Raw genomic sequence first — 17,498 nt, 5'->3', positions numbered from 1 at the left:
AAACCCCAGAGGGCATATTACAGTGCTCTTTTAGCTCTGCTGCTTGCAGATAGCTTAAAAGTTAACAGCTCAGCAGGCCCTTTTGTGTCTGCACCCATGGCTCCCAAGATCTTGTCTGGTGTCCAGGAAAAATGAGGTTACATGAACAAACTGAAGGGTGGTAAATGTGGAGGTAAATGGTGATAAATGCCAATGAAAGTGGGTCTCAGTGGAAGGGGAGCTGGAAAGGGGAGGGGGCAGGAAGGTTATCTTCCCCTGGAGTCTGGCCATCTCTGGCCAGATTCTTCTTCAAAGTTACACCATCAAACTGTCCCTCTGAAGTCAAGCCAACTTCTCTCCAACATCCAGCCATAGTCTGCAATGTCCAGCAGCTTCTCTCTGCCAGCTGAGTCTGGGGTCTTTATAGGCACAGGATGGGGTGGGGTGGGGCCATGGGTGGTTTAGGAAAAGGTAACATTCAAGCAGGAAAACAGAATATAAGTTGTCACTTTGGGCTGCAGTCTCAGGCTTCTCCAGGGACCCTACCATGTCCACCTAGAATTTCTCTGCCTTCTCTCCCTGTCATGTGTATGTGTGTCTATATGCATACACATGTATAGAAATAAATACATGTGTATACATATACACTGTATACATATGCACAATATATGTATTGTGTTGTGTATAATACAGTATATGTATTGTGTATATACTTATATACAATATATCTAGATACAATATGACTATAATCCACATTTAGAAAGCTTAATCTACTTCACTAAGTTTGTGCAGTCTGCAAGAGCTTTCTTGTTCTTATACTGGGTAGTTTGAAGGAGGATGCTTGCTGAGTGTGATGGCCTTGGGACTGAGATATATTGGTAACTATAGATACATATAATTTTGGTCCTTTAAAATACTATCATTTAGAAATTTTCATGTGCTCAGATAATGTGGTCAGCCTGGTAGAGACCACTTTTTTTTTTTTTTTTTACATCCTGGAATCCATGTTATAAAATGTATCCATAATGTAAATCAGCATTAAATACTAACCACCAATCTGTGAAATTGTAGGAAAGAATGCATGCACTGTTCCAGTGAGGGCAGGAGCAGGGGCCTGCATGGGGAGGCAGCTGGTGACCAAGGCTGCCAGGGCAGGTGGTGGACAGTCTTCATGCCTGGAAGGGACTCCCATGTGACTTTCCAGGCCCATCATTTCTCCAAGTTAGATTGTTGCAGGATAATATAGAACAACTAAAGAAACGTGTTTGATATTTTTCCTGGATATTTTAAGAGAAATGTTAGGAAGCAGAATTCCACTGGAAACAATGACCATCTCGTAACCAATTGAAATCCACGACCTTTCTGAAACAAGGGTGGGTTTACCTCATGTTTTCAGTTGTTTGCATGATTTTCCGGCCATACCATAAATACTTGTCAAATCTCAGGATCTAAATGCCGGTGTCAGGTGAGGTTCATCCATGGTACTTCTACTTAGATATTCTACTAGTGCTGTGATGGGGAAGAAAATAGACCAGCAAAGGAACCTTAGGAGCTGGGATTTTCTAGCTCACTGCACATGGATAGCCTTGGGCAGGTGGTGTAACACATCTGCCCTCAACTATAAAAGTCAAGGGCTGGACTGCAGGGCAGCTAATGTCATGTCCTGCTGTAACCTGCTTTGATTCAACTAAGCCCTTGATAGGAGTTATACTGAAAATAGTAGTGGCTCACATATTTGAAGAAAAAAAATTGGCCTCATATTTTCCAACCTTTCTACAAAGCAAAAGTAAGGTTTAGCATATCTGTACATTTTGGAGTTTGCTAATGTAAATAGGACGTGTCTTGGAAAATTTTTTGAGGGAGATAAATTCTCCAATATTGAGATCTTCTTTCCCCTGGACTTCTTGCTGCCTGGGGTGTGCCTTGATTTCTTTCTGTTTTTCTCTGGGGTACTCCTCCTTCACTTGTGCCCTGCCCAGTGGGCAGCCAGGCTGGAACATTCCTGTCTCCTATCTGGAAATTACCAGCTTCCCTTCTTCCCAATTTTTCTCTCCCTTGGTGGGTACAGCTACCATTTTTGTTAACTTAATCCATGCTTATATGTTACTAGGCAGTAAAGATTCATGCTCTTTATGCATTCCTTGGAAAATTGATTTTTAATTTGTATCTTATAGAAATATTGCCTTAGTCTTATTCTGGATTTAAATTCCAGTTTAGCTACTTATTCCTTATGTCATGTTTGGATATTTAACTTGTCAAAATTTCAGGGTTTAAAAAAAAATTTATAACAAAAATGATAGCTCTCGCTTCGCAAGATTATAAACGTAAAAATAGTTAATATGTAAAAGTATCTCATACAATTCCTGATACCAAGTCAGTACTGAAAATATAGTTAGTAAATAAAGAAGTATAAGTAAGAAATGTCGGTTATTCTGATATGTATGTTTTTCACCAGCATATTTTAAACATCTATGAATGTGCATGTTTCCTCCCTTATGAAGTGTTTTGCATTCACACACTGGCACCAGACAAGTGTGTGAAGCTTTGGGACTGAAAGCTATGATAATCACGGAAAAGATTTGAGAGAACCAAGTTGGTTGAAGGCCTGATGTTGTCTTATTTTTGGGGTACACATGGCATGGGGTTGCTGCTGATTTATCGTCCAAAGTGAGCTTACCTTGTTCTGAGTGATTGTTGGAGTAACAGGCCTGGTAACGCAGACTGCAAAGGAAAGGGAAAGAAACTGGTAGCAGGCAAGACACAGCATAGTAAACCAGCACAGACCTGCCGTGCTCTTCTTCTACTTGTGTTGGCTTTTAAACATTCCACTCCCTTGTTTTTCTATCATAATTTTGGCTCAGATTTCATTGATAGGATGGTTTATGTAATGCACTGAAACCAAAAATGAAGTCCATAGAAGGGAGAAGCATGCCAACTTTAAGGAGTAATAGGTCCCTACCTTTGAGGTAGGATGGCTCTTTATACAGCTTCAGCAAGAGGTCAGAAAAAAGAACTTCCAGAATTTTTCCACAGAGAGTATGCCCTGTATTTCTTTTCCTGTGCTGCCCACAGAAAGTGTCCATCTTGAGGAGGTGAAGACCCAGCTCTTCCATTTTCAGGACAGTACCTTGTCCCCGCCCACCAGCTCCCATATTGGAGTTGAGTGGTTTAGACTACTTAGAAACTCAAGCATTCCACGCTGCTTGTATCATTCCTACATTCTGATTTCAGAATGTTCTTCACTCCAATAAAGCAGATCAGCACATGGTTGTCATTTTCTTCCTCCATACTTACATAAAGACACTTGGGTAATAAAAAATGATGAATGGTTTTTGTGTAGATCATCACCCTTATTAACACAGGCAAAAACAATCAATGTTTTATTCACAGGTTAAAGTAGTAGCTGGTTTTGAGAGACCCAGCTTTCTGTTGTATTTCATTTTTCTCTAGTCCATAATTGAAAACTGAGTGGGTAGTGATTTTTCTTAACAGTCTATCAATGGGAATAGAGTAACTTTCAAAGTGGAGAGGCTGTCGATTTTTCTTTCTTCGTGTAATTTTCCAAATGTACTGTATAGGAAGCTAAATTTTATATTTGCTGAAGTTTAATAATATAGCATAGTGGCTAGAACCACAAAAACTAGGCCGGTTGGCTTTGTATCTTACCAGCTATTGATCTTGGCAATACTCGCCCTTACTGTGCCTCAGTTTCCTCACCTATGATAAGGCAGGTGTGAGAAATACAGGAAGCAATAGTTATAAAGTGCATAAGATAGAACCTACTATTTAAATGTTAGCTATTTTTGAGCTGTCTTGCTGATAATCATATTGTTAGTGTTATTTTTTCGTGATGCAGATTAAATCAGTTATGTAACTACATGATAAATAGAAGCAGGCTGTGATATGCACTTGTATTTCTACATACTGTACTTATGCATGTTATGTATGTTGCTCTCCATACTTTTCAACAATCTTTACCCACCATCCCCTGGCCCCACCTAGCTTGGCTTGCATCTTAGTTTCCAATGTGGGTTTCAAGTCACCCATATAGCTTTTGAAATCTTGCTTTCTCAGCCCCTTAATTAACTGAAGTTTGAAGGTGTGAGGAATGAAACAGATATCCGGAGCCAGCCCTTAGTGTACCTGGGAGGTTTCCTGGGAGGTTTCAGTGTTTGCTAACAAATCAGATTGGTTTCTGGACAGTTGGTGCTGCAGGCGTTAGCATGTGGAGTGGCTCTCAATCAGATTTTGGAATGACTGTCATGTCTTCCACAAGAGCTGCTCTTCATTGTTTGTTTGTTGTTGTTGCTATTTTGGCTTACAAACATCATTATTTAGAGTGTCTGCTTTTTTAAAAATAGTAGCTTTTACCCCTTTTTCCCTTTCTTTTTCTTTGCATTTCTTTTTTTCTTTGATTTTCTTTCTTTCTTTTTTTTTTTTTCTTTCTTATTTGGAAGGGACATTAACTTGAAGCTATTTAGCTTATCTCTAGTTTATATTTGTCAAGTATTTTGGACCAAATTTATTAATACTGACTTGTTCATAAAATAAATCATTTCTTGAAGTTGTAAGACTGGATTATTTAAAAAAATGGAATTATACTTTTGATAAAATATTGACACACCAATAACATGGGAGCTTATGTAGCTGTAAGAGAAGGCAAATATGAATTATGAACGTAATTTTGCAATAAAAAATCATTGCTGGAGACCATATTTCAACAATCACGTAAAGATTTGTGTAAAAATTGGATTATCTAGGATAGTTAGTGTCAAATATTATGAATTATCTATCAAGTGTTTAGTTGGAATTTAGAAATTTTATGTTATAACTTAACTTCATATATATATATATATATATCTATATATCTATATATAGAGTCATATTGGCTGCCATATTTAAGCTCCATTTCATCATATGGTTATTTCACCAATATCAGAAAGTAGGGATAGGAGGAAAAAGGTAAACTCACTGTTTGGGGGCAATGAGCATGTTAATGTTATTGAAAATTGTATCTCCTCAATTCATCACTTTCTGTGGACCCCCTCCTGCTCCCTCACTCTCCCTGACCTTCCTCTGGAGTCTACTTTGTGACCAATTGCCCTGAACTCTTTTAGATCTTCTGTTTCCCAAACTGTTCATTTTCTGATTCCTTAGAAAGCAGTATTGACAATGTTTTCCTGCTACTACTGAAATCTGTTATTGTGATGATGAATTGTAGTAATAGGTTTTCTGTTACTAAACTTGCTGAGCCATCCTAATGTGTTTCTGGGCTAAGTCCTATTCCATATGAAATATAGTGTATGTGTACGTGTGTGTGTGTGTATGTGTGTGTGTGTCTGTATGTGTGTGTTTTTTTGATATATTGCTATATTGTACTTGGAAGTTTATTATGCATTTTATTGGGGTTTTTGAAGCTATAATAACAAGGGAGTGTAATAAAAATATATAATGTTTTTTAAAATAGGAGAGGATGTACATATAGGCAGAGGGGAAGGGACTAGGTAACATTGGAGATTTCAGAGGAAAGCCTAGGTAATTTAGAGAAGCGATTAAAGAGGAAAGAAGACATGAGAGCAACTGGTCTTTGCAAAGAGGATTGAGTGCCTTTTCTCTGATCCGTTGGGAAAGTTGGGAGGATAGGTATTGGCTTCTTTTTAGTTCAAGAGGTGAGTTGGTGCCGAGACTTTCTTGCAAGGATCTCGTGGTATCAGTGAGATAGAAGCCAATGTCATATGTAAAGTTGAGATGGCCGACCTTCTGGAGGAAAGTCAAAAAGAAGTGAATATGCAGATTACTCAACTTTGATCTATGTTAACCATAAACATACACCGTTTTATTGGGAAAGTTCATTAGAATTTCAAATAAGGAAACTTGAACAATATTGACAGAACTACATGCTGTTAACTCATTTTTTCCTCTGTACATGACTCCTTTTATTACTTCAGGGTATTTTAGGAAGTAGCAAAACTGCCTTCCCTTTGTTCAGTATAGGGACCAAAACCTGATGTATGTCTCTTTAGCCTGGTTCCTGTTGGCCACTTTCTTCCCAGTCTTCTAAATAAAAAGAAAGATGAATGCATGGGAAATGAGTAACCTGATTTTCTTCTATCTTTCATAGTCTTTTTTTCCTCTTAGAGGCTCATCTCTTCACTCCCCTAGCAGGAAGGTCAGCCCTTGGCCCTCTGTTCTTCCCTCATGCGGTTTGAAGATTGGAAGCGAGCCCAGCTCTGGGGCTGTGAGTTGTGGTGAACAGAGGTTCTGATATTCACTCTGGAGCCTAGTCCTGGCAGTGCTCCCTGGTCATGTGTTTCCCATCTGAATGATGAACCTCCTGAACTGGAACATCTTTATGGACATTTCTAGGTCTTAGCGATGTTTAACAATGGCTGTGGACCAACCTACCATTGGAAATTTTTCACCTGCAATATTCCCATTGGTGAACCTGAAGTTATTATCTTTCTCTAAAGCCACCTCAAACTGCTCATGCCTGTCTCAGTCATCACTGTTTTCTTCTTCATTTAATTTGGAAACTGTTTTGTTCTTTTTAACTTGTTTCCCTTGACTTCATCTCTAATCAGTGATCCCACGTCTTCTTTATTCATTTTCAAAGCCAATACCTAAATTGTAGGTTTTTAGGTTTTTAAAAATTTACTACTGTTCCTTCCATTCTCTACTCTTCCCAGACCATCCTTTCTATCAAGGGCTCATTGATATTCCAAATACATCTGCTCAAATGGGTCAAGTGTTTTCCTGAAAACTTTTCAAAGCTTTGCTGTCACATATGAAATCAAGTCCAAACCTTTTAATCTGAAAGTGAATTTTTCTACAGTTTGTATTTAAGTACACCTTTCAATTTCCTTTCCTAGTAGTTTCTTATGTTGCTATTACTTTTTTTCTCCTTTTTCTTATTTCCTTTCCTTTTGATTATTTCTCTCTTGAATTCACTTACTTGTTCTTACTTCACTTCACATATTTATTATTTCCTATCGCATTCAAGGTGCTGTTTTGTATGCTGCATGCACTGCAGGGAGCAATGCAGACGCAAGAGCCATTGGGTTCTCTCTTGCCCAGGAATGGAGGCATTGATGGAGTGAAGATGAGTTATACCAGTTATGGCCACAGGGGCACCATGGTCTCCCATATTGCTGTCTTGCTTTGCCCTGCTAGGACATCTTTCCTGTCACTCTCTGGTCAAATCTTTCCTTTTGTTTTACCGCAGCTCTCAATCATCTCTTCTTTTCATATAAGAATAATTCCTGTAACCCCACACGCCCCTATAAACACTTGCATTGATAGACACCCTGTTTAAAGATACTAGTGCTGTTTCTTTAACTGAATTATAAAGTCTTGGAAGGATTGTTTATTAATAACTTTTCATAGTTCCATTGCCTTGTACATACCTTGCTCTACATATTTTAATTGATCTGCCTATAAAATGTAGAAATTTATATGAAAATCCTTAAAAAAATCAAGATATCATATACATTACAAGTCTCTCTCTATATGACTCACCCCTGGTTTCCTTTAAGCAGAAGACAAATTTTACTTGATATCACTTCCCCCCACTAACTGTTAGTAGAGAAAAGACATGTTTATTATACATGTTTAGCATGTTTATTATACATGTTTAACATGTTTATTATACATGTTTATTAAAAATGTTAAACATGTTTATTATACATGTTTGTTATTATTTATATACCATTCCTGAAAAAATAGCCCCTCTCATTCACATCAACAAAGCGATTTCTTTAGGATATGATATGGAATGGGGGCATATTTCCATATGCCCCCATTAAAAACATAACACTGATGTGTTTAGCATCAGCGTTTGTTGGAGGAGATTCTTTCCTGTATTACACACTTTTTCTTCAAACCAACATCTTCATTGATTTGACAGTTGATATGTGCCTGTTTAGTCAGGGTGGTGTTATTCAAAATACTAAATCCAAGAAAAAAAAGACAATCAGATGACATGGTTGTCAATGATAATGATAAGGAATCCCACGATTGGTGGGCCAATCACTGAATATTTTTTAGTGTTAAAAATCAGCTAATGAAAGTTGCAAAAATGGCTCATTGAAGCAGCATCCTATCTCTCCTCAAATACTGTCATTTTATAATTATCGGACTCTGGGCTGGAGTCTGTCTAATAGGAGTTGACCGTGCTTGTAAAAACCTGTCTCTATAGAGTGGCTATTTCCTGATTTCCCTTAGAAAAAAAAAAAAGGCAAATGAAGCCTAGAAGTAACTGTGGATTTCTCATCTAGAAAGGTCTGAATGTGTTTAAGAAGTCTAATCATGGGGCCAAAATAGAAACCCAAAGGACAGGGAAATGGAACATCTAATTTGAAAAAAGGCAAATGGTGCTTGTGTGCTTGGTCCTTGCTCCTAAGGAGGCTTTTGTAATATTTAAAAATCTGCAGCTCTTTTGAGTCAAGTTGCACAGGAAATGGTCTTGTTTGCATTCAGTATTCCTCTGATGAATCATGTGAATGCTGTGTTATTTTCTACCCAGCCCAAAGCCAAAAGGAAAATGCACATCTGGCTTGTAAATCACAACCAAGCATTGATGCCTCGCTTGCTCTTTATTGGGTGGCTGCCCTCTGTGCTTTACAAGTTCTTAGTATGGCTTATGGGGCATCCTGAGGGAAACCTCCAGTGGCCTCTGAAAGATGGCATAGAGGGACCTCCGAATCCTCTCTGAAATGTAATGTCTGCTACCTGATGTGCACTATCTGTGGTCCCCAGAAGAAAAATAATTCATTTTTATATTTTTATTTATTTATTTTTTCTATTTAGAAATTGGCCCCTGGTTACGGGAGTTCAGAGCGAAGAATGCTGTGGATTTCTCGCAGTTAACATTTGACCCAGGACAGAAAGAACTTGTTGTAGGAGCAAGGTGAGAGATATTGTATTTTGCCACCGCAGATATTTTTGGACTTCATTTTACATCTGTGCAGTTACATGTGACCTTCCCTGACAAAACTGAAGAATGCTGAATAATATTATTTCTTATAAGAATGAAATACAGTATGAGTGTCATAAAATATACTACTGCTAATAAGATGTTGATGGCTGCCCTTTAGAGTAAGCACTGATCGGGTCCTCACCCTGTGCCAGTAACTGTTCTAACATGAATTAACTCATTTGTTCCTCCATTCAAACCTAAGAGGTAGGTACTATCAACATTGCTGTTTTAGAGATGAGAAAACTGAGGAAGGAAGTAGATAAGTAAGTTGTCCAGGGCATATGCCTAAGAAAAGATGGACCTTGGTTCCAAATCCAGTCAGTTTGACTCCTGAAAACATGTTCCTGACTTCCCACTATATTCTTCAGGAGGATTCTAGAGATCCAGAGATCTTGATGTGTACTCCAAGGCCCACCACCATCTTTCTTTGTCACCTTGATTAGGCCATATACCAGTAAATTGAGATTCAACGAAGTCATTTTTATCTTTGTCTCTTAAGGGTGTGCGTGTTCCCGTATCTAGGTCAACATCTGCATCCCAGTTTGATGATGAGGCCAAAGGAACACAATCAAAACAAATTTGAGTTATTTCCTATGTTTTTACTATCACTTCCTTAGAAAACCTGCATAATCCTTGCACTCAAATTACCTATTTTGGGATTATATATCCATCTTTTAGGAAAATTGATATTAAAGTTGAAAAAAGGGTCCATTTGTAGAACTGGGTTCCTCTGGCATCTAAGGATGGCACATTGGGCAGTGGAGAGTTCATTATATTTTTCATCCAAATGTACCAGAGTATAAAGCATACCTGTCATAGCTACAGAGGTTTTGCAGTCTCTCTACAAACGCGAGCGCAGCTAAATCTAGTTTATAGTCTGGGCACTCTAGATAAACATTGAACAGTTTCTAGGATCATTGCTTTTGCTCTCGGATCTTGAGGTGTCCTTGTACATCCGCTCAACACCTGAAGTGATGAATGGTTGTAATTTTACATGAGTAGGAAGAAGTTGGCATAGTTTATTGCACCTAGCAAGTTACCTTCGCCTCTTTTGACGTTTGTGAGGAGGCGGTGAGTATGGATTGGACAAGGCTACTTGGTGTTCTCTTCCTTACCTTAGTCCAGTAGCAATACTGGGGGATTTCTGATGCTCGTTTCCAACAAATTTCATCACTTGGAGTTCGGCCTGTGTTTTGCAGTGGTGTTAAATCAGTCTCCTGGCCTCCAGATGTTCTCCTCCTTCTGCATACCACAGCCAACATCATCTTTTAAAAATGCCCACCTTCAGTAGCTCCCATTGGATATATGCTGTCTCCCTGGTGTGGTACGCCAGCCCTTCTGCCTTGCATTCCCACCTCCCTTCCAGACTTGCCTGTTTTCATTCTCACATGGTCCAGGCATGTGGAATTATTTATTCTGCCTACAGTTATGGAATATGCTCTTTCTTGCCTCTGGGCTTTTTCCCTTCTGACCTCCTTCTCATTTTCTGGAATACTGGCTGCCACCAACCCTCACTCCAAATTATGTGCTTGGTAAACTCCCACTTGGAGTAAGGACCTGGCTCAAGGGTCCACCATCAGTCCTGAACCGCCACATTCTCTGTCCTGTGTGGCCCTAGTAACATACTGGACATCTACTTTTTTTTTTTTTAACTGCACTTAATGTACGATATTGCATTATTTCTTGACAAGTCACCCTTATCAGATCATGACTTACCATAAGGCAAGGGAAGTGCCTGTCTTTTCTTTATTTCTCCAGAATATAGCACAGATTTTTCCTGCTCATAGCAGCTCAAAGATACCTGTTGATGCGACACATTTATTTCCAGAGTTGAATTTGTATATGTTCCCCTCTGCATCCAGGTGAACACTTAGGGAAAAGGGTGTTAGGATTATAACAGCTTATCCCAGATACCTACATTTGGCAAGGGCATGAGCCAGTGGCAGGCTGTATACACCAAAGCTCACCCTGAGGGAAAATGAGCTTTCACTCTGAGCCAAGGGAACAGACCCCTTATCGGAGCGGGTTAGGTACAAATGTGACCCCAACTAGTGTTTTGAGTCTTGCATCCCTCATTCATCTCTAAAGAACTTTGGAAAAGGTTTTCCTATGACTTTGACTCATGAGATTCTCTTGTTGTCTCTGGAGGTCCTGGGTGCTGTGCGAACAGACCAGCGCTTCATTCTCTGCAAGTGGTTGGCTTTTGGTCAGTGACTCAAGATTTTCCTAAGGGATGTGAGAAGCCACAGAGCAAATTAGGGTATTGTGAAGAGCTATCTTATGCTCCTGTTCTGGCTGTAGATAGCAGCTGGGAATTGTTTTCAAGGGGTACCTGTCCCGGGAGGTCTCCATCCCAGAGCCCCTGGAGTTCTCTATTCCAGTGTCAGTGGGGTGTCTCTCTCTCTCAGTATCCCTAGAGGTCCCTGTCCAATATCTCTGATGGTTTCCATCTCAGCATCCTTGGAAGTCTCTATCTCAGTGTCTTCTAGTTTCCCTGGAGTTTCCACCCCAGCGTCACTGGTGTCTCCATCCCAGTGTCTCTGGAGTGTCCATCCCAGCGTCCCTAGAGTCTCCATCCCAATGTGTCTTGTGGCTTCCATCCCAGAACCCCTGGAATCTGGATCCCAATATCCCTGGAGTCCTCATCCCAGCATTCCCGAGGTCTCCATCCATTTCATATCAACAGGGTCTGCTGGGAAGGATTGGATGGGCCACTGAGTCAACATAGCATGCTGTATGGCATGGTGGACATGAATAGATAGGATTGCCAGACTTAGCAAATAAAAGTCCACGATGCCCAGTTAAATTTGAATTCCAGATAACAACCTTTTATATTTTTATCATAAGTATGTTCCAAACGTTTGGTGACCCTAGGAGCATGGGCTGTAGTTTTTTATTCTAGAGCAGTGTGTGGTACATTATAGACACTTGATAAATAACAGAGAAAAAAGAGACTGGCCCCTACCTAAGTGACTCTAAGCCAGTTTCAGAGCCTAATTTTCTCACCTGTAAAGATGATGCAACAATTTCTACCCCTTTCAGCTGTTGTGAAGATGAAATAAAATAACCCATGAGCAGTTATTGTCACATTAGCAGGCAAGCTGGTGAGCGCGCAGCCCTAGGGAAGCTCTGAGGGTCTTCATGGGTTTCACATATGTGTGCATATGCCTTTCAGGCAGACACTACCTAAGGAAAAGAATAGGAATTTCACCTGGGAAATTTCATGGGATTAGGCTCAGAAAGTTTGAGAGGGAGTATGTGTAAGACATAAAACTTTAAAAATAACCCAGCCCTCAGATTCCTGTTTGGCAAAGCTCAACTTAGCAAGAGTAAGTTTAGATAACAGGTGTATATTTCAGAAATCAGTAATGGTTTAAAAATATGAGTTGTGAAAAAATAGAATGATAGTCGATTTTTTTTCTCATAGCGCTAGGCATTGTGGAGCCATTTATTGGATGGTTTCACTTTATACTAGTGATACTGTCTGTTCTTGAAATTGAATACAGTTAAAGATTCTTTGTACTCTTTGATAAAGGAAGTTCATTGTGCTGCAGAAGAAGAGCCTCTCTTTTGGCCATTTGTGGTTACGGAGCATTGGAAGGTACTTGGATCTGAATTCAGGGAATTTCTGGAAGAAGTCATACATTTTAATTTCCAAGATGCACATGAACTTTCATATTATCTTAAATGCATCGACAGTCATATCTTGTTTCCCCCAGTCTCTTTAAAAGTTAATAATATTTGTGTTTTCAATAATGAAACTTACGTATCTTCATTTAGAAAATGTAGAATATACAGTAAAGCATAAAGAAAGAAACAATTTCAGAGACAATCACAGTGAAGCATTTCAGTTATTTCCTTGCATTATTTGATTTCTATTTGTTCCTACTCTTGGGATAATAGTTCCTACTCTTGGGATAATATTTGTTGAATGATTGCATACTTCTTTGTCACAAATCCTACTAAGATCAGTTTCTTAGTATAAAAAAATTCAAAATGAAAGAATATATTATCACTGGTTTTTGTATAGAAGATTATAAAAGGAATGGCAGTGATAACACTCCACAGACTTGATACAAGTGTAAGTTTCACTGCAGATTGAATTGTTGCAACAGATGCAAGGGAGGGTGATTACATTTTTATTTCCCAAATGAATTAGTTTGTCTTTAGTGTTTCAGGTTCATTCTATGGGTGGCAAGTGATTCCATCCCAAATCACTCTGATATGTATTCTGTGCTGAATCCAAGTATTATTCCAAATGGCAGCTAACTCGGTTGACACATAAGGCAGTGTTTGAATGCTGTTGGGCATTTACAAATTGGCCATATTTTTATAATGCATAAAGCCCTACAGTGCTAATGAAAAAGAGTTTATTATCAAAGCATCTGTAGCATGAGTCTTTGCCACTAAACTGTGGGGAAGATGTGGAGTCACTCTTTCTGGCTATTTAGCTACTTTTCTTCAAAATGTGATTTTTCTAAATGAAAACATTTTTTTACATCTATCTCAGTTTCTAAAATATGAATTTTCTTCAGGTTTTTAAATGTGTTTCTTGGTTTTTAAGTTATTTTCGTCCAATTACTCAATTCTGATTCTCTTACTTTTCCCAAAAAGCTTGAGTGTAATATAAACATAAATCAAAGGGTACAGTCTTACAAACTATGGTATTTTATTAAGAAAGTTCATCTGTAAGCTCTCAAATATCTGTGAGTCCACATGACCTAAACATCTGCCATGGGTAAGGTGGTGGGATTGAGGCCCACAGACCCAATACTTGAATTGGGTAATGATCATAATTCATAGCAGATATAATGATTTATGTCCTTAGAAATGTTTGATTTTAATTCTATACAAAATAACATCACAAAATGAGAACATAAAGTCACCAAGGGAACAAAAGGCACTAGGGATGCATGAGTCTTCTTGCACACCTGGCCCAATGTACCAGCCCATAACTGCACGCCTTGCACACCTGACCCAATGTGAGTACCAGCCCATAGCTTCACACCTTGCATGCCTAACCCAATGTGAGTAGCAGCCCATAGCTGCATGCCTTGCACACCTGACCCAATGTGAGTAGCAGCCCATAGCTGCTTGCCTCACATACCTGACGTAATGTGAATACCAGCCCATAGCTGCACACATTGCACACCTGACCCAATGTGAGTAGCAGCCCACAACTGCACACGCTGCACACCTGACCCAATGTGAGTAGCAGCCCATAGCTGCACGCCTTGCACACCTGACCCAATGTACCAGCCCATAGCTGCATGCCTTGTACACCTGGCCCAATGTGAGTACCAGCCTATAGCTGCATGCCTCACACACCTGACCCAATGTGAGTACTAGCCTAAAGCTGCAAGCCTCACATACCTGACCTAATGTGAGTACCAACCCATAGCTGCATGCATTGCACATCTGACCCAATGTGAGTACCAGCCCACAACTGCATGCATTGCACACCTGACCCAATGTGAGTAGCAGCCCATAGTTGCACGCCTTGCACACCTGACCCAATGTACCAGCCCATAGCTGCATACCTCACACACCTGACCCAATGTGAGTACCAGCCCATAGCTGCATGTCTTGCACATCTGACATGATGTAAGCACCAGTCCATACTGCACACCTTGCACACCTGACCCAATGTGAGTACCAGTCTATAACTACACACCTTGTACTTCTGACCCGATGTGAGTACCAGCCCATAACTACACACCTTGCACACCTGACCCAATGTGAGTATCAGCCCACAGCTGCCCGAATACCTTGCACTAAACCCCTTGACTTACCATTACAGTATTTCTAGATATCAGAAGATATGTCTGTATAAACGTATGTACAACAAATAGTATGGATTTCTGATCATTTTAGTTTATTATTTTGAACCATTTGTTTGGCTAATGGTTTGAATTTACAAAACTAAAGATAAAAAAGGAAGGATTAACTTGCTGTTTTAATGCTTGGGCTGAATTTGCTTTAAGTATTCAAAACCCTTAAACGATAAACTTAGGTGCATTAAAATTTTAACAAGTTTATTTGAGCATTTAGAGATTCAGGAATCAAGCACTACCAGACTTCCAGCAGCTCTCCACTTGTGGGTGGGGGTGGCAAGGGAGGAAACTTTTATAATGTTCTTCCCAGAAGCATGACACAGAAAGTGCCTCTGGTTGGTTAAAGTAGAAACTCCCTAGTTAGAGGTTAGTTGGTGGTTTCTAATTGGTTAAGTCTCAAGTTAGACTTTAGTTAGGGTTTCGTTTCTGATTGGTTAAGCTTAAGTTTCCTTTTACTATTTACATTGAGTGGAATTTTGGTTTGTTTACATAGGAACCCAAGACAGTGAAGCCTTCTCAGTCTAATGGCCTCCCAATTATTTTAACATAGCATATATTCTTATAAGATCACATAAAATAAATGATAGGCTTCTATTTAATGAGTTTCTTCTTTACAAAATGACTTTATCACTGGTTCTAAACAAGGGGGATTAATTTTAAATTCACATAAAATTTATTTTAAACAACTGGCCAATATCATTATTTTTCAGTGATTATAATTCTTATTTTTACTTGAAAATTTTACCTTGGAATTACTCTGTTAGAGGCAATATATAATTAACAGCAAAACTGAAGATGTTTATCAGATCAGCGATTCTGCTCCCCGTAGCCACACTTGAATTTGTCTTTTCCAAAGGCTATATTTTAGTCAGGTTTACACAATTAAAGGGAATACATGCTGAGCGGTATGAAATCAGAGATTAGCAGTGAATGCAAAAAGGAGTAGAACCCCATTGTGGGAAGAGATTCGAGGTAATGCTGATTTTCACATGGTGTTTACATTAATTATGACTTAGGACAAGCAGCTGGTGAAGGAAAAGGAATGGTGCTTTTCATTGCAGTCTTTTTTATCCTCCTCCAATCAAACCTTTATGAACCTCCACTTTAGGGTTTAAAGGTTTCCCCATCTCTGTCCCTTTCCTTCTCAGGGCTGGTGCCTATGCACAGATATGTCCTTTATGATTCTCTGGGCTTATCTCTCTCTTTCTTCTACCTGTTCTCCCCTTTCTTCTAATTGGCTTATTTGATTAATTTACCCAATCTATGTTAAAAAGTCTCCTTGTTCTGCTGGCTTTGTTACCTTTTATCCAATATTTGCCAAACATTAGTGTTCTTAAGTATTAGCTAGGGCATTTGTTCAAAATTAAGATGCCCCTCCCAGTTCTGCTGATTTAGCTGGCTCAGGGTGTGTGCTTTTAACAAACTGGTGGCCGACTGACATGCCTGGGAAAGATTTCTAACCATTCTGTTCCTTCTGCTATTGTATAAAACAAACGAACAAGCGGAAAAAAAACAAAAGAAACTAATCTGTTTTTTTTTTTTTTTTTTGAGATGGAGTCTTGCTCTGTCGCCCAGGCTGGAGTGCAGTGGCCCGATCTCGGCTCACTGCAAGCTCCACCTCCCGGGTTCACGCCATTCTCCTGCCTCGGCCTCCTGAGTAGCTGGGACTACAGGCGCCTGCTACCACGCCCGGCTAATTTTTTGTATTTTTAGTAGAGACGGGGTTTCACCATGTTAGCCAGGATGGTCTCAATCTCCTGACCTGGGGATCCACCCGCCTCGGCCTCCCATCTGTATTTTTTTTCCCTGCTTGAGTTGGGAGAATATCAGCCTAGTACAAGAGTTATCTATTTAGTTATAAATAAGTAAGTACATACAGTTGGTCCTCCCTGGGTTCTGCATCTGCAGATTTAACCAACCACAAGCCTAAAATATTTGGAAAAATTAAAAACAAACAATACAACAATAAAAATCATACCAATAAAAACAATATAGTATAACAACTATTTACATTTATAATGTGCTAGATTCTATAAGTAATCTAGAGATGATTTAAAGTATATTGGAAGATGTGCATAGGTTATAGGCAAATACCAATCCATTAGATATCAGGGACTTGAGCATCCATGGATTTTGGCACTCAAGGTGGTCTTGGAGCCAATGCTCTGGAGATACCAAGGGACAGCTGTAAATAAATAAATGTACAAAGGCTTCCTATTTCCCAGATCCCATGAACAAACCAACAAAGGGCTGTGATAATCATTGAATAACTTATTTGCGTGTACATGTGCTACAGACTGAGTATTGAGAGCTTTTCTCCTACCCATGTCCACATGGGGTTCATCCGAATGTATTAGTTCATGTAGTTCTTCTTTCAAGACTCTGTGTTACTCAAATATTTATTGAACCTACTTTATGTCAGGAAGCATCTTAGGCATTAGAGAAACAAAGATGAAGCATCTTCTCTACCTGATGAGGACTTTCTAGTCCAGTGCAAGGGTTGGCGAGCTGGGGCCCCAGAGTTGCCTCCTGTTTTTGTAAATATGCTTTTATTGGCACACAGCCACACCCACTCATTCACACATCTTCTGTGGCTGCTTTTGAGATAAAACTGCAGAGATGAGTAGTTGACACATAGACCACAAAAGCAAAATACCTGCTCTCTGGCCCCATAACAAAAAGTATGCTGATCTTGGCCTAGTGGGTGAGAC

The 17,498-nt window shown here is 39.4% G+C and overlaps 1 protein-coding gene across 1 annotated transcript in view; it reads left to right on the top strand.

The window, feature by feature from the left end:
* SEMA5A (semaphorin 5A) overlaps positions 1-17,498 on the top strand; it is a 509,156-nt gene that overhangs the window by 199,758 nt on the left and 291,900 nt on the right. The window contains exon 4 of the mRNA XM_032135528.2: positions 8,785-8,884. Within this exon, the coding sequence (XP_031991419.1) occupies positions 8,785-8,884 (100 nt within the window). The remainder of the gene's footprint in view (positions 1-8,784; positions 8,885-17,498) is intronic.

The sequence above is a fragment of the Hylobates moloch genome, unplaced genomic scaffold (assembly GCF_009828535.3).
Source record: "Hylobates moloch isolate HMO894 unplaced genomic scaffold, HMol_V3 SCAFFOLD_17, whole genome shotgun sequence".
NCBI classification, from domain to species: Eukaryota; Metazoa; Chordata; class Mammalia; order Primates; family Hylobatidae; genus Hylobates; species Hylobates moloch.
Note: the sequence above shows the minus strand (reverse complement) of the source record. Positions and strands in the feature narration are given on the sequence as shown.